Source organism: Carcharodon carcharias, chromosome 7 (genome assembly GCF_017639515.1).
Source record: "Carcharodon carcharias isolate sCarCar2 chromosome 7, sCarCar2.pri, whole genome shotgun sequence".
NCBI classification, from domain to species: Eukaryota; Metazoa; Chordata; class Chondrichthyes; order Lamniformes; family Lamnidae; genus Carcharodon; species Carcharodon carcharias.
In genome coordinates this window covers 56,819,964-56,844,396 of record NC_054473.1, presented here as the reverse complement: position 1 = coordinate 56,844,396, position 24,433 = coordinate 56,819,964, and the positions used below count along the sequence as shown (strand labels likewise).

Below are 24,433 nucleotides of genomic sequence, written 5' to 3'. Positions count from 1 at the left end.
ATGATGCATGGCGACGTCAGGTGTGCATCCCAGGTCATCGCGCATTATTTAGATCTTTTGTTCGGCGGGCACACACCGGAGGCAGCTGCACACCTGCCAAACTGTCAAAAGCCTGTTAAGGCCATTAAAAAACCAATTGAAGTACTTATCAATGCTGCCCGTGCAACCTTAAGCTTGGCAGGCAGGTGAAGAGCCCAAGTGTCCTTCGCTTTTTTTAGGAAACCTCATCCACGGGCGGGATGAGGTTTCCTGAAGGTTTTATTAAATAAATAAATCATTTTTGCACAATTCGTAAACATGTCCTAGCTCATGTGACACTGTCACATGAAAGGATATGTGTAAATAGTTTTTATCTTAATTAAAAATTCTCAATATGTACTTAATCTCCCTGAGGCAGCTCCGATTGTCCCTCTTACCCCCCCACCACCCCGACACAGGTAGCGCTGAGCACTACTGGCTGTGCGTCACGCTGGACGGGCCTTAATTGGCCCACCCATGTAAAATGGCGGCGCGGAGCCAAGTGCGGGCGGCGATCGGCTCTGTGCCTGCTCCCTAGCAGCCCGCACACCCAACAGTCAGAAAATCCTCCCCCATAATACAATTAACAACTTAAAATTGAAAATGTTATTAACTGATGAATTTAAATAAACTTAGGGCAAAATTTTTAGCCCGCTTGAGCGTAAAATGATGTGCGTCGATGTCGGGTGAACGTCCCAATGCCAAAGCGCAGTCGCACGATATTTCATTCGGTGGACATGTGCCAAAGTCACAGCGTGCCCACCGACAATTAAAAGGCCTGTTAACTCCATTAAGTTATCAATTAAGTTGAATATTTTGCAGGCGATAAGGCCATGCAGCCTTTGTACTTTTTCAGAAACCTCATCCATGGGTGGGCTGAGGTTTCCTAAAACAAATAAAAATAAAAATTTTAAAACCTAATTAATGACATGTCCCTGCTCATGTGACAGAGTCACACAAGGGGACATGTTTCATTACATTTTTATTTTCTTTTTTTTTATATAACATTTCATCACCCTGAGGCACATGCTGCCTCAGGGAAATTATGAAGTACACACTCACGCGCATGTGTGAAGTTCACACTCGCCCCACTTGCCTTCTCCACACGCCCGCACAAGTAGCACTGAGCACTGCTGCTCGCATTTTACGCTGGGTGGGCCTTAATTGGCCCTCCAGCGTGAAATCACCTTCTGGTTCCAATCACGGGCAACGGTCAGCTTCCCGGCTACCCCCACCAAGCCGACCAGACCTGGGTGAAATTCTGCCCTTAAAGCATTAAAGGCAGTTCAAATTTATCAGCATAACTCAGCTTTAGCTGGCCTGCAATTAGTTCGATATGCCATTGTGCTCATTGTTTAAGACTACATAAAATCAACCAGGTTCATTTACAGTTAGATTCCTTCTAAAATTGACTAGTTAGCAGCCTAAATAACAAGTCCACTGAATATCTTATAGTCTAGCTCAGCACATTTCTGGTAAACTCCTAATGATGTGAATTCTTGGCCTTGTATAGGCCACTGAAGTTCGGCTCGCTGATCATTTATGTTATCCTCTGAGGACAGCAGCCTGGTAAATCTTTGCCTGTAAGTGTGGTATCAAACCAGTGTCAACTTGTGAATCCTCCCAATATATGCCAATGGCAGGCGATAAGAGTGGGAAAGATTCCCGGTCTGCCATGTGAAGAAACTGGAGCATGTTTCAGCCCAGACTATAACATGCATGTAAAAGTGTATGGTTCCACAGCAACTCAGGCCCTAATTTTACCTTTGGCATGTGGACATGCACTTGACATGCCAGAATGTAATATGACGCACGATGATGCCGGGCGTGCGTCCCGGCGTCATCGCATACTCAAGCGATATTTTGTTCGGCGGGTGAGTGCCAGAGTCAGCTGCACGTCCACTGATAATTGAAAGGCCTATTAGGGCCATTAAGGACCTAATTAACTTTAAATTTATGCTGCCTGTCCAACCTAATGGTTGCCGTCCAGGCGAAAAGGCCAAGCGGCCTTTACTTTTTTTAGGAAACCTCACACACGAGAGAGATGAGGTTCCCTAAAGCTAATACTAATTAAGTAAAACCCTTATTTTGACATTAAAAACATGTTCCATCTCATGTGACACAGCCACATGAGGGGACATATTCCATTCAATTTCTACTGTATTTATTAATTTTTTTAAAAAGTGCTTCAATCTCCCTGAGGCAACTCCGTGCCACAGGGACGTTGAAGCTCTCTTTCATGCATATGCATGAACTGAGCACAAGGCCTGGCTCTCCCTCCACCCCCCCACCACACAGGCAACACTGAGCGCTGCTGCTCGCGTTCCACGGTAGGTGGGCCTTAATTGGCCCGCCCGTGTGAAATTGTGATGCGGAGCCGATCACAGGTGGTGGTCGGCTCCCCAACTGCCTCTGCCCGCTCCCGCCGAGTCCGCCCGACGAGGGCAAAATTCAGGCCTCAGATTCCTTGGGAGCCGGTTGGCTGAGTTGGCTGGATGGCCAGTGTGGATGAGATTGGTGGCAATAGCACAGGGTTTGAACCTTGTTCTAGTTGGGGTCGATTTGGGACCTGCCTCCTTGCCCTACCCATGATGGAGGTCATGGTGCTTTTGGTCGAACCTGCCTTCAGGCAGAGAACTCACAATGTAATATCCTTTCCCTCCTGGGTTGGCTGTGTCTTGTAGATAGATCTGCCTTGAATGTCAATGACAAAATTTGGTCTTCAACCAGTTCATGTTTTGGTTAGGTTATGATCAGGGAAAAACATGATACACTCAAAGATTTATTTACTTCTTGCTAAGCTTAAAGACATTGATCTTGAATAACTCCCCCACCTCCTTGGCCAGTGGGAATGGTGTGGTGTGAGGGAGGGGTTAAAATTAGGCTGAGTTGACTTTTCAGCTTGAGGGCATTCCTGCCTGGTGCCATTTCAGCTTCACCGACTTTCAAATTAGCTGAGGCTCCTGCTAAAGGCAGGAAGGAGATAAATTTACATTTTAAAGAAGGCCACACAATCATTTCACCAGTGCCACAATGTGATCCTAACTAAAAGACAGGGAGTTCCACACTGTCTGCAGCCCCACAGCTGAACTGTGCAAGGAGGCTACAACTGGCCAAGAGGCCAAGGTAAACTCTAAAAAAAAATTCTGGCAGGGCTCCTTATGGACCAGGAGGAACAGAAATACTCAGCAGGCCCTGCAAGAAGTTGCTGGGTACCCTCAGCCTCAACCAGAACCTCAACTAACCCACACTACCACACCCCCCCCCCTCCACCACTCCACACCCCTCCACCTCCCCCCACCCTCCACAACTTCCCTAACCCTGTTTGCACTAGGAACTTTCCCCCTTGCTCCCTACATTACAACCACTTCAAGACCTCCTCTCTTCACTAACTACTAGGAATTTTTCTCATAAATCTCTGGTTCCTGCCACCAAATTGGCCACCCACCAACTAGGTAGTGGATCTGGTCAGGTTTGAGCAGCACTATGGAGCATTTATGACTCTTTCTACAGAGATTGATTTTGATCATTGCACTTCAACTTTAAGCAGTAACTATAAGACCATAAGATGTAAGAGCAGATGTAGGTCATTCAGCCCATCAAGTCTGCTGTGCTATTCAATGAGATCATGGCTGATCTGATAATCCTCAACTCCACTTACCTGCCTTTTCCCCATAACCCTTGATTCCCTTACTGATTAAAAATATGTCTATCTCAGCCTTGAATAGACTTAACCACACAGCCTTTACAGCCCTCTGTGGTAAAAAATTACACAGATTCACCACCCTCGAAGAAGAAATTCCTCCTCATCTTTGTCTTAAATGGGTGACCCCTTACTCTGAGATTATGCCCTCTGGTCCTAGACTCTCCCACAAGGGGAAACAACCTCTCAGCATCTACCCTGTCAAGCCCCCTAAGAATCTTATGTTTCAATAAGGTCACCTCTCATTCTTCTAAACTCCAATGAGTACTGGCCCAACCGACTCAACCTTTCCTCATAAGAAAATCCCTCAATACCCGGAATCAACATAGTGAACATTCTCTGGACTGCCTCGAATGCCAGTATATCTTTCCTTAAATAAGGGGACCAAAACTGTTCACAGTATTCTAAGTGTGGTCTAACCAGTGCCTTGCATAGTTTTAGCAAGACTTCCCTGTTTTTATATTCCATTCCCTTTGAAATAAAGTCCAACATCCTATTTGCCTTACCTATTACCTGCTGAACTTGTATGCTAGCTTTTTGTGATTCATGCACAAGGACCCCCAAAACACTATGTGCTACAGCTTTCTGTAGTCTTTCTCCATTTAAATAATATTCAGCTCCTCTATTCTTCCTACCAAAGTGCATAACCTCACATTTTCCCACATTATATTCCATCTGCCAAGTTTTTGCCCACTCACATAACCTGTCTACAACCCTCTGCAGATGCTTTGCGTTATCCTCACCACTTGCCTTCCCATCTATTTTTGTGTCATCCACAAACTTGATAATAGTACATTCACTTCCCTCATCCAAGTCATTGATATATATTGTAAATAATTGAGGCCCCAGCACTGATCCCTGTGGCACTCCACTAGTTACAGGTTGCCATCCTGAAAATGGCCCCTTATCCCAACTCACTGTCTTCTATTAGCTAGCCAATCCTCTATCCATGCTAATATACTACCCCCAACACCATGGGCTCTTATCTTTTTAAGTAGCCTTATGTGCGGTATCTTATCGAACACCTTTTGGAAATCCAAATATATTACACCTAATGATTCCTCTTTATCTACCCTGCTTGTTCTCCCCTCAAAGCATTCTAATACATTTGTCAAGCATGATTTCCTCTCATGAAGCCATACTGACTCTGCTTGATTGTATTATGCATTTCTAAATGGTCTGCCATTACATCCTTTAACATTTTCCCAATGACTGATGTGATGCTAACCAGTCTATAGTTGCCTGCTTTTTTAATTTTAAGCAGGTATCTAAGTACTGATCATTCAAATGCAGACATAGGATGATCATTATTATAAGTAGAGGCAACCCACATCAATCTTTGAAGGATCCCATACTCCACCAGTTTTTTGACACATAACAACTCTGATACAGCTAGATGAAAACATAGATGCCCCCTGCCATATTCTGTAATTGTATTCTGAACTGGTTCTGAAATACCAGAAAGATTCCTGGTTACTGTATTAAAAGAATTCCAAAACTTATGAATCAATATGATATAATATTTATCAATAGTATAACTAATATACTGTACAAGAACTGTTTGCTACGCCCTTTGTTACTTTAGTTACGCTGATATCTTGACGGAAAACATGTGGAAACCCCAGGCCACTTTATTTCTTCACTTTCACCTAAAAGTATGCATATGGGTCAGCAGTAAATTTTCAAAGTCTTTTGTCAGTTTATCCTTCAAAATACATAAGTGCCAATAGACTTTATGCAAGTTGTCAAACATGCTGTTAAAACACCTCAGCACGTATGGTGCAATTGGTATTAATTTGCTGTTGTTTAATCCAACAGATGTACACATTTGAATGCTGATAATATTTTCACTGCTCTTATTCTGCTGATTTTATGTATTTGTATCCAGGCTTGTGACAGAGACCAACAATGCGGAGGAGGCATGTGCTGTGCTGTCACTCTGTGGCTTAGGAGTCTACGAATATGCACACCAATGGGCAATGAAGGGGACGAATGCCATCCTCTGAGTCACAAAGTTAGCATTTTTATGCTTTTATACCAGATGAGAGTTGGCAAGTTAGAGAAATAATGCATGAAGGTGCAAAGTTACCAGTGAAATTTCTTAATATCTGCCATAATCGTGGCATTTTTCATTAATTCATTTGCATTTTGCACCTCTATATCTAACTGTAAATATATCAATTTATGTATAGCACATTACAAGAAGTGTTGATTTTAAAATCTGCAAAAATATAAATTAAAACAGTTAAGAACATATATCTTTACTTGTAATATGCAAAGACTCGTAAGAATTCCAATGTAAGGGGAAACACAACAGCCAGTCAGGCTCACAGTGTGGCGCATTTGCATGTGCTGGAAGCTACATATATTAATACACAGGACCCTGTTATGTGCAGACAGAAAAAAACATGTACACACATTGTACCTGTTTCAGCTAAACAGAATAAGTGACAGCCATTCACTGACTCATTCTTCAGGGCAATTCCTTGACCAATCAGGGTCAAGCTGTCTGGTTCAAATTGCAAACAATGCTTAGCAGTTAACTGTCAGTCACCATCAGTGGTGCATTTCCATGGCCACATGCCAACTAATCAGCACTCTCTTCACATACAGTATAAATTGTTGTTTTTCCCCTTATATTGGTATTCTTGTGTGTCCTGATAAGTGCAAGATGAAAATCTTAGATATGTCTCTTTTTTTCAACGATACTCAAGTTCTGTACTACCAAACAACTATTAATATACAAACATTTGCAATACTTTTAACCCGCAGACTAAAAGGAAATTCTTGTTTCTTTGTGTTAATCTGTAAGTTTTCAGTTCAGTCACAAAGTTGCTGAACAGAACGCTAATATTATAGCAATAAAGCTACTCAAATACCAGGAATGGCCTTACTCCTGTTATACTATGGCTAAAGATGAAAAGCACCATTTCATGGTATTTAAAAATTTGCATGTAGCACACACGTCATGTGAATTTAACATTACCTGTCACACTTTGTGCCCTCACACTTTCTCCCTATCCTCTTCTGACTCAGTGTGGACAATGCCTCAGGAGTCTGCTAGTTATCATTAATAATATAAATACTTCAATTTTGATTGTTCTGAGCCATTTACTTCAATTCTTTCTATCCTTTTGCATTTCAACTTTTAGCTTTACTCTATTTTGGTTACTTTGTACTTCTCCATAATGCAATCAAAAAGGGGAACCAATGGATGTAAACTCATTGTTAGCACACAGAAAGGAGTATACACAGAGGAGGTCTATTCATTGGTGTATTAAATCTTAAAATATCAAATGCTGAAAAATTATTTAACAAGATACTTACTTTAAACATATGCACTATTTCATACAATTTCAAATAGCAGGAAATAATTATGGGAATATTTTGAATTCAGTACCAACCTGCCTAGGCAATACAGGATATGAAGTGGCTTGAATTTGGCCAGAATTTATTCACAGACTTGTCTCAATTTGAACCATTTAAGGTCATATGGATTTGACTCCTCTGAAAGACAAAAGAGTCAAAACTCAGACAAGAGAAAGGAAGATGGGAAGGAGAGAAAATTGTTTCAGAAAGATGTATTTTTTCTACGTGTAATCGTTAATTTAAATACAGAGGTTACAGTGACACATGCGTGGAGACAAATGCTGGGAGCTGTTTTGTAATTCACAGCATCTTAAGTGAATCATGCAGCCATTGTGTGGGAGGCAAGCTCAAATTTATTTTAACAGCTCCAGAATAAATGTAGGATTTTTGCACCATTCCAACAAATGAGTGCAACATTCCAGTACATCTGTAATTCAAATTTGTGGATGCTTCAACAATTTGTTTGAAATTTTACTTGCCTAAATAAATTTAAATATTTATTCCATAAGTTAAAACAAGATTTTTTTTTAGCCCAGGTGTGGTTTAATTTGTTTGCTTTGTTAGTTTCACTTACTTCAGTCATTTGTCTCTATGAAGCTTTCAACTTGTAATGACTCATAGGAAAACAGCAAAGTTACATAAGGAGAGAACCAAAGTCCTACGACCTGGGTCTTATCAATTTTGTGCACTATTCAAGAAAGTCATCTGTCTATCAAGTGACACGTGGCATGATAGACTATGTGTGATAATATTTGATTGTCTGAGAAGGTCTAGTACAGCACAAAGTACAACAAAAATGCTGTGTTGACAGAATGGTGACAATTACAATCCAGCTGATGGTTCCCTGCACCGTTCTGCTAACATTTTACTCATTTGTTTTCCGTGTAGCTTCTACGCATGCCAGCTGTCCTTTGAAGACATTTTTACTTTCTGAAGCAGTAGAGCTTTTCTGTTGGAGTTAGAAGTTTGTGCAGGTTCAGAGGTAGCACATCAAAAGAACATTTGGTGACTTTGGTGCGATTAAAATCTAATTCATTGGGTTAATTAGCTACTAATGACCATGTTCAAACAGAAGGAGGGAGACATGGTTGATCCTGACAGCAGCCTGTCAGGGTCAAGCTGTTTGGGGCTTCATTATTAGAGGGCAGCAAGTTTAAATCTCAGGGATGCCTATCACAGTTTTGGTTGTTTTTGTAAGATAAATTATGTCAGTCATCAGCTGGATCATAGAAACATAGAAACTAGGAGCAGGAGTAGGCCATTTGGCCCTTCAAGCCTGCTCCACCATTTATTATGATCATGGCTGATCATCCAACTCAATAGCCTGGTCCCCGCTTGCTCCCCATATCCTTTGATCCCTTTCGCCCAAGAGCTATATCTAACTCCTTCTTGAAAACATACAACGTTTTGGACTCAACTACTTTCTGTGGTAGCAAATTCCACAGCCTAACCACTCTCTGGGTGAAGAAATTTCTCCTCATTACAGTCCTAAATGGTCTACCCCGTATCCTCAGACTGTAGTTCTGGACTCCCTCACCATCGGGAACATCCTTCCTGCATCTACCCTATCTGTTCCTGTTAGAATTTTATAGATTTCTCTGAGATCCCCCCTCATTCTTCTGAACTCCAGTGAATATAATCCTAACCGACTTAGTCTCTCCTCATGTGTCAGTCCCGCCATCCCAGGAATCAGTCTGGTAAACCTTCGCTGTACTCCCTCTATAGCAAGAACATCCTTCCTCAGATAAGGAGACCAAAACTGCGCACAATATTCCAGATGTGGTCCCACCAAGGGTCTGTATAATTGCAGCAAGACATCCCTGCTCCTGTACTCCAATCCTCTCACTATGAAGGCCAACATAACATTTGCCTTCTTTACCACCTGCTGCACCTGCATGCTTATTTTCAGTGACTGGTGTGCGAGGACACCCAGGTCTCATTGCACATTCCCCTCTCTCAATTTATAGCCATTCAGATAATAATCTGCCTTCCTGTTTTTGCTACCAAAGTGGATAACCTCACATTTATCCACATTATACTGCATCTGCCATGCAGTTGCCCACTCACTCAGCTTGTCCAAATCGCACTGAAGCATCTCTGCATCCTCCTCACTGCTTACCCTCCCACCCAGCTTTGTGTCATCTGCAAATTTGGAGATATTACATTTAGTTCCCTCATCTAAATCATTTATATATATTGTGAATAGCTGGGGTCCCAGCACCGATCCTAGTCCTTTATCATTAGTCCAAATTAAATGCAAAATATTAATCTCTCCCACCCTCTTAATAATCTCTACTAAAAAAGCAGTAACATCATTATGAATATATAGGAATGGATGTAGAATTTGATGTGCAATTTTACTCATGACAAGCGCTACCTGTTGGGGTAAATTTGCCCATGCCATACTCTCAGTGGGGAGCTGTGCTCAAAGATAGTGCCAATCAGAAATAGGATGACAGCTCTGTATTGCTGATTCTTTTGCCCATATTCCCTTTGGACATATATTTCCACTAGAAACATAGGTTCGTGAATTATCCTTAACTACTCATTTTAGGCTCTGTTTCTTGAGAGGTGCCAAAACAAAGCATCTTGTGTTTATTAATCACATCAAGCACTTTTGAGTACAGTAGCCACCATTGCAATAATGAACTTGGTTTCACCAAACTCTTTGGGCAGAATTTTACGAGTCGGCGAGCAGGGGTGGAGCCCGCTCGCCAATGTGTAAAATGACACGCGGTGACGTCGGGGGGTACTCCTGATGTCACCACGCCCAATTTAAATTTTCAGGTAGGTGGAGGCTCAGCAAAATCAGCTGTGTGCCCGCCGACCTGTCAATGGCCAATTGAGGCCATTGACAGGGTCAATTAAGTAATTAAAGGACCTGCCCGTCCAACCTTAAGGTTGGCGGGCAGGCCAGGAGCCCTAGCAGGAACTAGAAAAAACATGAAACCTCATCCATGGGTGGGATGAGGTTTCATGTAGGCTTTAAAGCATTTTAATAAAGATTTTATAAAAATTATGGACATGTCCCAACTCATGTGACATTGTCACATAAGGGGACATGTAAGGGAAATTTTATTTCTCTATTTTTAATAAATTTTATAGTGGGGAGCGATCTCCCTGAGGCAGCACCTAGCCTCAGGGAGCTGAGTGCGCTTTCTCGTGCACGTGCGCGAAAGAGCGCACTCTCGATTTTGGGATTCCCCACCCCGCCCACACAGGGAGCACATAGCACTTCTGTGCAGACGTCATGCTGGGCCGGCCTTAATTGGCCCACCCACATAAAATGGCACCGCGCCTCCGATTGAGGGTGCCGATCGGAAGCGCGCCCGTACAAGATCGCCCATCAACTTCCCCCCCAAAGGAGGGGAAAATTCAGCCCTTGCACTTTTAAAATGGTGTGACACAGATTGCATTTCCAAAAGGAATATCTTTAATGACAATTTAGTGTGAATCATACAAATTATATAGAGGATATGTTCAACGGCAGAATATTAAGTATCTCAACTAAAACAAGCTGTTAGCAATTAGTTTCAAATTCAGGTGGTGCCCTTAGCATTCTCTTCTCTGTGACTTGAAATATTTTTTCATAAAAATTAAGATGAAAGTACTTGGGCAGGAATTAGGTATTTATTTTGTAGCAGAAATAACTATCCAGTGAATTATTTCAACTGCTACCTTTGCATTGCTGAAATATCTACATTATAGTCCAAGCTATAAATCATTTAATTATTTGTTCTACAGCAGGAGGCACATAAATACTGAATTCATTTAAGTAAATTAATACTATCTCATAACACTCTCTTTTGGGTGCATGAATTGTGCATCCTTCTTCTAGAAAACCTATGTAAATCGTCTACACTTTTTATATAGCTGCAAAAGATTAGGCTAATGGAAATATGCAATGAAAAACAGCTCATTTAATTATTCCTGAAATAGCAACAGTAGATCTTTCATCTAAAAACAGTATTTCAGGAAGCATTTTGAGTGATACCTTCAGGAAGAAGAAAAATCACTTTACATTCACAGAGAGATAAAGACCACCAGTTAACAACTTTAAGGGCAGAATTTTGCCCTTGTCGGGCGGGCTTGGCGGGGGTGGTTGGGAAGCCAACCGCTGCCCGCAATCGGGGCCAGACTATGATTTCACATTGGTGGGCCAATTAAGGCCTATCCAGTGTGAAATGTGAGTGGCAGCGCTGAGCTCCTCAGGGAGATGAACAGTTCTCAAAATAAAAAACAAAGATCTTAAAAATATTATAAAACACGTTCCCTCAAGTGACTCTGTCACATGAGCAAGGACATGTTATTAAATAAATGTTAACATTTTTATTTCATTTTTATTTGATGTTGGAAATGTCATCCCACCTGTGGATGAGGTTTCCAAAAAAATACAAAGGTCACTTGGCCTTTTCACCTGCCCACCAACTGTAAGTGGGCAGCAAAATTTCTTTTAATTACCTTCTTAATGGCCTTAATAGGCCTTTTAATTGTTGGCGGGTGCACTGCCGACTCTGTCACGCACCTGCCAACCAAAATATCGCGTGAGTGTGCAATGACGTTGGGACGCTCACCCGACATCATCACGCATCATTTTGCGTTCGGTCAGGTCGGGCACACACCTGTCTGCCGAGCTAAAAATCCAGCCCTAAGAGTAATTTTAAAGTAAGGGTATTATTGTTAGCTGGTCAAATATAAATAAGCAGGTTTGTGGATAATTTATGATTTGATGTAGAAACCTACTTTAGGAATACTAAAACAACTTATTTTCATTCAACAAATGTATGAATAGTCTTTCGAAGTTGTCTCTAAATATGGAAGTCATTTGGTTATGCACTTGCACCCAAGGGCTGTGATAGTAAGATATAAAATTGAATGCAATCAGTCTGGGTTAAAGTGGGCTAGGATAATGCAAACCCTTAATCACTGGTACCTTACAATATCACCTGTAAACATTTTTATCATATTCAAAAATGGTTATTTGTTTCTCTCTGGCCATTCACAATCTCACACAATTAGCAAATTTTAAAATTACATAACTATACAGCACAAAAGCAGGCCATTTAGCCTAACCAGTCCATGCCAATGGGCAGAAGTTTTAGCTCGACATGCGAGCGCGTGCCTAACCCACTCGAGCATAAAATAGCGCATGATGACGTTTGTTGTGCGCCCCAACATCATCCCACACTCGGGCGATATTTCGGTCAGCGGGTGCGCGCAAAAGTTGGAAGCGCGCCCACCGATTATTAAGAGGGCAATTAAACCCATTGAAGTTCCAATTGCCCCCGATTGTTCATGGTCCATCCAACCTTACGGTTGGCAGATGCATGGATCTGCCAGGCGCACTTTGCATTTTTGATGAAAACTCACCCAAGGGCGGGATGAGGTTTGTGTTATTAAATTAAAGAAATAAAAATGCATGAACAGAACTTTCATCACCTATATGGGCACAATTTTTAGCTTGGCTGATGGGCGTGTGCCCAAGCCAACCGAGTGTGAAATGAGGCATGGTGACATCGGCCGAGTGTGCCGGCGTCAACGCATAGTCACGCAATAGTTCGGTTGGCGGGCATGCACTGGAGCCGGCAGCACACCCGCTGACAATTAAAAGGCCTACTAAGGCCACTAAGTTAACAATTGACTTTAATTTTTCACTGCCCGTTCAAACTTACAGTTGGCGGGCAGGCGAAAAGGCAAAGCGGCCTTTGCATTTTTTTGGAAACCTCAACGACAGGCGGGATGGGGTTTCCAAAAGCAAACACAAACAAATTAAAAATTTTATTTTTTAGCTAAAAACATGTCCCTGCTCATGTGACAGAGTCACATGAAGGGACATGTTTCATTACATTTTTCTGCTCTTTATTATTTTTCTTGAAAATCCTTCATCTTCCTAAGGCAGCTGTGTGCCTCAGGGAGATTATTCAGTGCTCTCTCACGTGCATGCACAAAGTTCACGCTAGGCATGCTTGCACTTCCCTCCCCCCCTGCCCCCACCCCACCTCACCAGCCTTCTTCCCAACCGACTCCGCACGCCAAGGGCAAAACTCTGCCCTATGTTCAGGTGACTGATGGGTGGACATTTTATTTCTGGATTTTTAAACCTTTATTTATTGCTTTTAAATTCTTCAGTTCCCCAAGGCAGCTCTCTGCCTTCAGGGAGCTTTCGTTCCATGCTCCTTCATGCCCGCACTTAAGTCGGCTCCCGCCCCTACCCCGGCAGCACTGAGCATTTCAGCACGCAATTCACGCTGGCTGGCCATTAATTGACCAACCAGCATGAAATTGTGGTCGGGGGCCAATTGCAGTCGACGGTTCGTTCCCCGGCCGATCCCAAACTCGCCGATTGTTCACGTCCGCCTAACTATAAATCCTGCCCAATGTTTCCGCTGTGCTTAAACCTCCTCCCATCTTTCCTCATCTAACTATCAGCACAACCCTCTATTTCCTTCTCCCTCATATGCTTACCCAGCCTCACCTTAAATGCATCCAAATCATTCATTTCAACCACTTCCTATGGGTAGCAAATTACACATTCTCATTACTTTCTGGGTAGAGGACCCTTACATACAAGTTTAGTATAATTTCTTTACTTTTCAATTCTATTCCTCCATAAATAAACCCAACTATATGGTTTGTTTTTTATGGCTTTGTTAACCTTTACACTACTTTTATTTGTACTCCAAGATCCCTTTGCTCCTCTACTCCATTTAGATTATTATTTTTAAGTAATATGCAACATCCTTATTTTTATCAAAAAAATCACATCTATCAATGTTAAAATTCATTTGTCAATTGTATGCCAATTCTGCCAGTTTGTTAATATATTTTTGTAATTTGGTGCAGTCCTCCTCAGTACTGATTTTCCTTCCCAATTTGGTGTCACCTGCAAGTGTAAGATTGTATTTTTGATTCCAAAGTCTAAATCACTAATATAACTAGTAAAATTAGTGGTCCCAGCACTGCTCCTTCTGGAATGCAACTTCTCGCTTTCTGTCACTCTGAATAATTAACCTTCACCTGTACACGCTGCTTTCTGTCTTAAAGACAGCTAGCTATGTAGTTTGCTACTTGTCCCACGACTCTTTATTCTCTGCCCTTCTATTGTGTGGTTCCTTATCTAGGGCCTTCTGAAAATCGAGATAAATTACATTTGTTTACTCTCTTTTACCTCTTCAAAAAAATTTAACAGGCTTGACCAAGCAAGGTTTTCCCTTTTAAAATCCATGGTGACTATTCACTATTATATTTTTTGTGTCTGGATGTTTTTCTATTGTCTCTGTTTGTAATGATTCCATTATGTTTCCTGCTACTGATGTTAAGCTGACTAATCTATAGTTCCCTGGACATGATCTATCTCCGTTCTTAAATATAGGTATAACCTTAAGTAATCCATCAACTTTTGGCCGTACACCTTTCCCTGATCAATTATTAAAAATGTGTAGTAATGCCTGTGCTATTTCTTCCCTCAACTCTTTTAAAATGTGTGATGGAATCCATCTGTATTTTATTCCCTTTAAGTTTGATTAGTTTAATTAATATTTCACCTCTTTTAATTTTTAATGCAGTTATCTTATTTCTAATCTCATCATTTAATATCATCACCACCTGTCCTGTTTCCCTGGTAAATACTGAAGCAAAGTAATTGTTTAATATTTCTACCACTTCTCTATTTTTCAATTCCCATGTTGTACGTCCACGCATAAAATGACAAATGATGCACAGTGATGTCGGGCGAGCGTCCCAATGTCACCATGTGCCATCATGATATTTCGCTGGGCAGTTCCGCGATGAAGTCCGCCGCATGCCCACCATTAATTAACGGGCCAGTTAAGGCCCTTTAGTCTTCAATCAATGCCGATTTCTAGTGCCCGTGCGATCTTTGGGTCAGCGCACGGGCACAGCGGGCAGGCGGGTAAGAAATTTGTCTATGAACCTCATTCACGGGCGGGATAAGAGGGCTCAGTGGGGTCATCAATCTGGTTTGTGGAGTATTTATTGGAGGAAGTATTTTAAGCTTGTCTATGTGATCTGCAGCAGTTCAGAACACATTCCAGCAGTTTTTTGTGTACTTTTAACCTTCAGGTCAGCACTCTGCAGTCAGGAAGCTTTTGTGGGCCTGTAGCTTTCAGGTAGCCTCCCCTTAGCCTGGAAATGGGATCTGACATGTCCACAGGAGGCAGCTCCTCTGAGGAGGAAGGGAGGGACAGAAGGAGGAGGAGGCCAGGAGTGCACATTCAGCCTCCAGGGGAGCTACCTTTGGGAGGACAGGCGCAGGCACAAGAGGTGCAGGGCCAAGACTTGTCCAAGGTGGAAGGGGCTGCAGAAGATGCCACTATCCTGCTGCCAGGATGTACAGGTGGCAAAGCAGTTACCTCAATTTAATGAGGTGCAGGCCGAAGGAGGCTCCAACTGTCAAGGGAGGCAGTGAACCATATCTGTCAGATGATTGGCCCTGAGATCTCCCCTAACTGTGTGGGCGGACACCCCATGCCAGTGGCTCTGAAGGTCACAGCTGCCCTCACATTCTATGCCTCTGGCTCCTTCCAGGGCTCGGTGGGTGATCTTTGTGGTGTCTCCCAATCAGCTGTCCACACTTGTGTCAAGCAGGTTACAGATGCTCTGTTCAGATGGGCATTGACCCTCATCCACGTCCGCTGCAACCAGACAAGTCAGTCACAGCGAGCCAGAGGCTTTGCGGCCATTGCTGGCTTCCCCCGCATCCAGGGTGCACTAGACTGCCCACATGTGGCCATCAAGGCACCAGCAGGTGAACCCAGTGCCTTCTCAGCAGGAAGGGCTTCCACTCAATGAACATGCAGAAAGTGTGTGACCACCGGATACAGATTCTGCAAGTCTGTGCAAGGTACCCAGGCAGCTCCCACGACGCCTACATCCTCAGACACGCCCAGGTGCCAGGGCTCTTCAGTGCTCTGGCTCAGCTGGATGGATGGCTGCTGGGTGACAAGGGTTCTCCCCTCAGGAGGTGGCTCATGACACCTCTCCGCTATCCAAGGTCAGAAGCTGAGCAGCGGTACAATAGGAGCCAAGGCTCCACAAGGGCTGTGGTGGAGAGAGCCATCGGTCTTCTCAAGATGCGTTTTCAATGCCTGGACCACTCAGGAGGGGCACTCTAGTACCCCCCAGATCGTGTCTCAGTGATAGTGGTTGGATGCTGCGCTCTATACAATCTTGCGCTGGAAAAGGGGAACACAGTGGATGATGAAGATGTCGACGCAGTGTCTGCGGCTGCACATGATGAGTGCAGCACTGATTCTGAGGATGAGCATGCAGAGGGGAATTCTGAGGTGGTAGATGCTGACCCGGGATTACGCCAAGGATGCAGGGACACCCAGGAAGCTTTAATCCAATGAACCTTCGGCTAGCTCAACACAAATGGATCAGCAGGACCAGCCTTGCCTGGCACATCCATACTCAGCACCTAAGTGCAACATCTTCCAGGTCATCAGCAGGACCTAAGGGCCTTGTACATAAATTTGAATGTCCAAACAAACACTCATGACATTTTTCTTATACATACACATGCAGAAGAAACGAGCCACCCTCAGCCATGGTCAAACATCTAAATTTTAATTTTCAAATCAGAAGTTCTCCTAATTATTAAACAATACTGTAATCAAGCAAAAAGAAATCTTAAGGACCTAATTTTGGGTCAACACAAAAGCACCAATGAGAAACCCGCGGTGTGCCTAAGGTGCCTTATGTTTCCATTTCCGGGTGCTACATCTTGGTGCTGCTCAATCGCTCAGAGTGGCATTTGAGCCAGCCTGCTCACTCTGCTGTCCTGTTGGCCTCGATGACCTTGGCGGTCGTCCTCTGGCCCGTGGAGCCTGTGCTGGCCCCGCCTGAGAGGGAGCTGCCAGTTCCGCAGCTGGCATCTCCCTAGTCATCGCAGCCTCACTGGATGCTATGGTCACTGGGAGAGGGAGCGGAGGAGCTGGTGTCCTCATCCAGAGCGCCCTGAGAGGAGCCCGCAGATACGACAGGCAGCTGCTGCACCGACGTGAGGTTGCCCTGTTCACCGTGGATGGATGGGCACCAAGCTGGGAAGCTTGATGCCCACACCATCTCCCACACTGGCAGTGAGTAGCTGAGCTCACTGCCAATGTGAGGGCTTGCTGGTCCAAGCACATCACCAGGAAGCCCTGATTGGTCTCCTGGAGGATCCTCTCCACGAGAGTTGCCACTCTCCATGGAGGACGCATGGCGCTCAGATTTGTGGCTCATTGCTTTGGCATTCGTCCGCGTAGACTCCTCCACCATGGATACCAAGTGAAGCATAGCCTGATGTATCTCCCCCAGATGTTCCCACACACCCGGCCACATTTCCTGCACCTGCCGCATCGCAGACAACTTCAGAGGCACATCATCAGCCACCAACTGAGCATGTTCCTGGTCCCCTGCAGTCTGCTGACTGCTGGTGCCATCGGCACTCTCTGTCTCTGCCAGCTCCTCCAGTGAATGTGAAGTGCCCTCTCCACTGTGCCACGGGACACTGGCTGATGTTGCAATGCCCACCGAGGTGCTAGTATCTGCTCTGGTGCCTGCCTCGCAGAAATGTCACACTGGTGAGACTTGAGGGCCCTTAGGTGTGAGAGGGGGCATCTGCAGCTCCTCCTGCTGGCCATGCTCTGATGATGCTGAAAGGAACAACAAGGACAGTGGATCAGTTAGCGTGCACACAGTGACAAACTTCATCCCTGTCCCTCAGTTCATTAAGCGCTCAACCTTCCAGAACCAATTGACAGAAACATTGGTGGGGCGGTAAATAGAGAGGAGGATAGCCTTACATTACAGGAGGATATAGGTGGGCTGGTCAGATGGGCTGATGAGTGCCAAATGGAATTTAATCTGGATAAATGTGAGGTGATGCACTTGGGCAGGTCAAACAAGGTACAGGAATACACGATGAATGGTAGGGCCCCGGGAAGGAAAAAGGATCAGAGGGACCTTGGTGTGCATGTCGACTGGTCCCTTAAGGTAGCGAGACAGTTACATAAGGTGTTTAAGAAGGTATATGGCATACTTGCCTTTATTAGCCGAGGCATAGAATATAGGAGCAGGGAGGTGATGTTTGAACTGTAGAAAATGCTGCCTAGGTCACAGCTACAATTCTGCGTGCAGTTCTGAAATGCGCTTTATGGGAGGGATGTGATTGCAGTGGAGAGAATGCAGAGGACGTTTACCAGGATGTTGCCTGGCCTGGAGAGTTTCACTTATGAGGAGAGATTGCATAGACTGGGGTTATTTTCTCTGGAGCAGAAGAGATTGAGGTGTATAAACTTATGAGGGGCATAGATAATGTGGACAGAAAGGAACTTCTCCCCTTGGCAGAGGGATCAATAACCAGGGGGCATAGATTTAAGGAAAGGGGCAGAAGATTTACAGAGGAGGTGATGAGCAACTTTTGCACACAGAGGGTGGTGGGAATCTGGAACACACTGCCTGAAAGGGTTGGAGACACAGAAACCCTCATAACATGTAATAAGTATTTGGATGTGCAGTTACGATGCCATGGCTTTCAAGGCTATGGGCATAGTGCTGGGAAATGGGATTAGAATAGTTAGGTGCATGTTTGACCCGCACATCCTCGAAGGGCTTTCTCTATGCTGCACTTCTGACTCTATCATTCTGTGACCGAGCAATGTTGCAACACTAACTAATTTAACAATCATCAGTGCTATGGATGTTGGAAGGACATAGCGGATCTCACTGTTGGTCTCAAATACCTGGCCATGCCACCCCAGCCTCACTGACACCAGTTGACCTGGGTGCTTGCGGCCTCTCCAGCTCAAGGGCCTCCTGCTCGACTCTGCTTAAGATGACGAGGTATGCCTGGCCACCTCCAGTCCTCACACACTCCGAGGCAATATGAGCATTCTTCTCCTGAGAAAGAGAGAACACCTTCATTATGGCAAATTACACATGGACTCTGCACGCGCAACCTAACCACAGTGGGCCATATCAGGCCTCCGGTGCCTCCTCTCCCCGCTACTGCCGATCACTCACACAAAGATAGTACAACTGCTCCCAACCATCCCCCCAATGGCCCTTTGGACACATGCTGTGTACATCACTTTAGGAACCATACAGTATTTGCTCCCATAGCAAGGATGCACAAGTACGTGCAGTGTAGAGGGCAGAAGATGGTTCTTGGCCACAAGACCTTGAGGCTCCCCTTCCATCATCTCATTAACGTGCATAGGACATGTGCTGGAGCTCTGAGATGCGCCTAGCTGCATCTCCTGCAGGATGACCCCAGACTAGTCATCTGTGATTAAGAGCAATACATGGTGCGGGGGAGAACTCATCTCATGAACCACTCAGGCTGATCTAAGTGTGGGCACTTTCTGCTTGCCCATCCAGCAAAGGAAAAATGCCCAACATAATTCAATGCAGTCATGACAGCAAGACTTGGCGGGGGGGCCGCAAAGGCTAAGGCTACATGTTGGGTTAAATGTCCAATGCCTACATGGTACTCACCCTTCCAGAGTGCAACAAGTCATTGAAGCGCTTGTGACACTGGATCCAGGTGCGCTGCACCATGTCACGGGAGCTCACCACCTCCACCACCTCCTCCCAGGCACGTTTGGTCATGTGGGGGGGCCTCCTCCTCCCATCCTGGGAGACCAACACCTCCCGCCATGCTGCCACCTCCTCAAGGAGGGCAGCAAGGCAATCATCAGAAAAGCGAGGGGCGCTGGCCTACCCTGCAGCCTGCCCTGCTCCTCTGGCCTACCCTGCAGCCTGCCCTGCTCCTCTGGCCTACTCTGCAACTTGGCCTGCTCACCCGACCCCCTCTGCTGCGGCCTAGCACTGGCCATTGTGAGCAGCCTACAAAAGGCTGCCAGGCCTTCTTTTATACTGACTGCCGGGTTGCCATTGGACCTGGCGGCCTGTGCACGCCCGTTGCTGCCTGCACACTCCCGCTATCTATGGGAGCCGGCAAATATGCTGGGTGGGCTTTAATTGGTCCTCCCATGTAAAATGGCAGCGCAGATCCAATCATGGGCGGCGATCGGGTTTGCGCCTGCCCACACCAGCACCTGCTCTCCTCCACACCCCCCCAACCCCACAATGGAAAATTCCGCCCATTGAAATATCCTTTCTGAGCATGTACTGTCTTTTACACATAATATTCAAGTCTGACATTTATTGGTGACCGAACATACTCCCAGGCTTCTCTAAAGTAAATTTATCTTTCTCAGGTAAACTTTTAAAATGTATTTGTGATTTCTTGCTCTTTCTGACCAACAAGACTTCACTCATTTCTTGATAGGGAGCTGAATTTTCTCTGAGTTTTGTGTAAGATTGGTAGCTCCAGAAAAACATTTCCCTTATGGTTATTTTCAGGATGGCTTCAGGATTAGCTAAGTTAACTGCTTTCTGTCAATATGCTTATCCACAAATCTGACTACAGTAAACAAGCTGTAATAAATCATAACAACTAGATATTGTTTTGTTGTGTAGGCGGGTACTAGATTGCACTTTGGGGGATTGTCTATTCTTTCAAAGTATACTGTTCGAGTCTGTAGTTTCTCAAAACCATTTTTCTTTATTGACAGCACCCACCAACAATCACCTGGGCAATTAAACCAATTAACGGCGCAATTGTCTGCGATTTTTCCTGGCCCATCCAGCCGTATGGTTGGCTGACGGGTGTATCGGCTAGGTGGCCTTTACACCAAACCCCATCCAAGGGCAGGATGAAATCTCTGTTGTGAAATAAAATAAAAATAAATATCTCTGGACAGTATTTTTAGGAGGAATGCTTTCAGGTGCTTGATTGTGATTCGTGGACATTTTATTTTGCAGCATTTTACACCTTTGTTTAATTATTTGAAGGTCTGCAGCCTCCTGAGGCAGGGGCCTGCATCAGGGAGCTCTCTCATAGTGCTCACCCACACCCGCAGTGACGTCATTGCTTGCCCTCTTCCCCTCTTCCTGCCCCCACCCCAGCAGCACTGAGCTTTTCAGTGCGCATTTCACACTGGCTGGCCATTAATTGGCCAACCAGCGTGAAGTCGCGGTCAGGGGCCAACCGTGGTTGGCAGTCCGTGGTTGGCCGATCGTGTGCGCCCGCCAAGGGTAAAAGTCAGGCCCTGGGGTTTCAACTTGTGTCCCTGATCAAGAGAATTCATTAACCCATCAATGATCACAAATCTAGTGAAAGATAAAAGTGAACATGTATCATAGGATTCTAGCTATAGTGTTTAAAGAAAGGTGCAAAAGAATTTGTGTTTAAAAATGATGGGAAAAAAAGTGATGTGTACATCAATTAAACATTTTTGGATTTAATCAGGAATCATTTTGAAGAGTGTGCCTAAAGCACACAAAAACTGATCATTTTATTTTTAAATTGCTTAATTGTTCTTTCTCCTTATTATGCATGACCTATTACTTGTGCTGTTTTAAAGATGTTAGCGACAGTCAAAGATTATTCAAGATATCGAAAACCGAGAACATCCCCGCACAACCCCCTTAACAAATTCCACTTTAAACACTAGTGAACATGCCTTTTTTTTTAATTTCATCCCATTGCTAGTGGATACAGCCATACAACAGGGACCTGAATTAATTCAGCATAAGTCAGCAACTCCCTCAGAGAGGCAACAATATGGTAGGAAGTGGAAAGAAATAATTTGGTCTCGCAAGAGGTGCCTTTTCGAGCTAGGGGTAAAATAGACTATAAGGCCTAGATTTTCATCCCCTTGTCGGGTTCGCTGAGTGAGGTGATTTCCCAATTCGGTTAACCCAACCTTTAAAAATGTCCACCTGCAGGCCAGATTTTCAGTTGGGAGGGGGGGAAAAAGGAGTCAGGGCAGCCAACCCCACCCCCCCCACCCCAGAATGCATGTGCAGGTTACTAGATGCAAAGGCAGGCTGGGCGCAAAGTGCTGTGTTTAAATAAATAAATAAAAAATAATAAAGCAAAAACATCCCTTCAGCCCTCAGCCCTTGTTCCCCCCCACCCCACAGTCCCTATGCCATCCATGTCTCCCACCCACCCGATGGCACTCATAGTGCCAAATCATGCCAACTCACGCCTGCACCCATCATCCTTTTCTCTTACCCACTCCTGAAAACTCACCTAGTATCCTTGGACAGTTCCTTGACCACTTTGACACTTCCTGGACAGGTTGGACAGCTTTGATACTTCCTGGAGTGCCCTGACAGTTCCTGGATAGCTTTGACAGGTTTGACAGCTGGAAAGCTCTTTAACAGTTCATTGAGAGCTGGATATCTCCTTGGCAGCTGGACAGCTTTTTAACCATTCATTGACAGCTGGACAGTTCATTGATGATGGACAGTTCCTTGACAGCTGGACAGCTCTTCGACATCTTGACTGTTTCAATGATTTTATGCGTTAAAAGTGTATAATTATGTTCACATTTAACAATCCCAAAGGGTGCCTTAGCTCTCCCAAAGGGTCCCTTAGCTCTCCAAAATGTGTGCCGGCACCCTAACCAAAGGCGTAGCTTACCTCGTCAAAGGGGTACTTGGCTATCCATATGCATCCACCAGGTTCAGACCACGTCTTACCTGTTCTAATCTGCACACTCCGGATTCCACACTCCTGTTCTTCCAAAATCCTGCTTCAGTAGGGAGAGCTGGTGCCTCCAAGAATCACGTATGTGCGAACCCTGGCCCGACTCCAGTCCCTCCTCTGCGAAGATGGGAAATGCTAGGTGCAGGGGTGGGACTTAGAAATTTCAGCCACTTCCAAGATTTTCACCATGACGGACAGCCTCACTTTGGTGCGAAAATCCGTGCCTAAGAGTGTTTTACTTTACTGGTTGTCCATTAATATCTGACCTTATGGTGCTTGATGCTGACACAAGGTGCTGCAAAACAAAAGAAGTATTAGCCCAGACCTGAAGCTGCCACATTATAAGATTTAATGTACTATGTTGTCAAACAGATCAGACCATGTTTATGCATGTGCAAAATGTTCTATTTCCTTTCATTAATATTCTACACTTCTGTGAGCACAACATTTACGAAACAGAGAAAGTAAATTAAAATCCCGATAGAAAGTCACTAAAGAATCATTTTTTAGTTAAAGCAAGCTTGGCTGGAGTATAACTGAAAGTATGGTGTTTGTATTTCCATAAAAGTTATCTTTTGAAGGCAACTGACAAATCACATTGAATGATTACTTATTTCATATGACACTGGTTCTTCAATTATCTATTATTGTGTTTCTTAGGTACCATACTTTGGAAAACGAATGCATCACACGTGCCCTTGTTTGCCAAATCTTATTTGTGTGAGGTTTGCAGATGGTCAACACCAATGCTTGTCACAGTTCAAAATTGAAGATGTCTTCAATTCTTTTTAGCAGAAGTAATCCTGATTAGCCAAACGTGCATTAACGATCCTATTTTAAATAAAAATTGTACATCATTGTAACATTCATTTGTGAAATAATACTCAAGCTGATTGTTTGTATTTAAATAAAGATATGTTGTGCGTGAGTATTTTACGCATTTGTCCATCACCTTTTGGGGGTGTCTCTAAATGGACTTTGCAGTCATAAATTTTTGTTCAGAATGGAAGGAATTTTATAAAGAGTAGATTCTATAATGCGTAAAGTGAAATTCAAAGCAAAACATTTTTTGGTATTCTCTGGGAAAAGAGATAATACAGCACTAAGGAATTAACGACGTGGGAGGTCTACCAATTTTCAAGACTACTGACTACCACCAAGATCTGTAGCTGCTGCGTTAATTTAACTATAAAAAAGGAATGCATACATTCATGTTTGACTAAATCATTTAATTAAAGAAAATCTTTTGGAGTTAGTGATGGATAAACATTTTGTGATAGAGTTTCCAGTCATTTACATCAATAATATCAGTGCAATCTTTATGGAATCAGTTGAGTTGGCGCAAACAATCAAGGAATTTTAAACAGAAGTGGGTTAAAGCCAAAACCACTTATGCTTTTCTTCCATAATCTTTTATGATGGCTTAAGATTCAATTTGTCAGATCAGGCCAAGAAGACCTCTCAAATTGCCTTATTTTCTTAGGCCCACAGGCACTATTAGGCATGTGGTGAAAGCTTTTTCATATCGAAAAATACTGAATTTACTAAGAAACTGATTAGCTCTCAGTGTAATCTTTTACATCTTTTTCAGTGATTTTAAATCAAGTTACTCACAGGTGGAGAACCAGACATTCTTATTAAAAATGCTTATTTTTTATGATTCACCTATTTATTAATAAAACTGGACCAAATTACAACTCTTAAATGCATTAATAAGTATTTTTTAATAAAAATAAAATAAATGATTACATTCTATGACACTGCCCGATTGCTCT

The 24,433-nt window shown here is 43.8% G+C and overlaps 1 protein-coding gene across 1 annotated transcript; it reads left to right on the top strand.

Moving 5' to 3' along the window:
- Positions 1–1,833: 1,833 nt before the first annotated feature.
- On the top strand, positions 1,834–23,450 carry prok2 (prokineticin 2). Its single transcript, XM_041191621.1, has 3 exons — positions 1,834–1,892; positions 5,540–5,735; positions 23,319–23,450. The coding sequence occupies exons 1-3, from the start codon at positions 1,834–1,836 to the stop codon at positions 23,448–23,450; spliced, it is 387 nt and encodes a 128-aa protein (XP_041047555.1).
- The last annotated feature ends 983 nt before the right edge of the window (positions 23,451–24,433 follow it).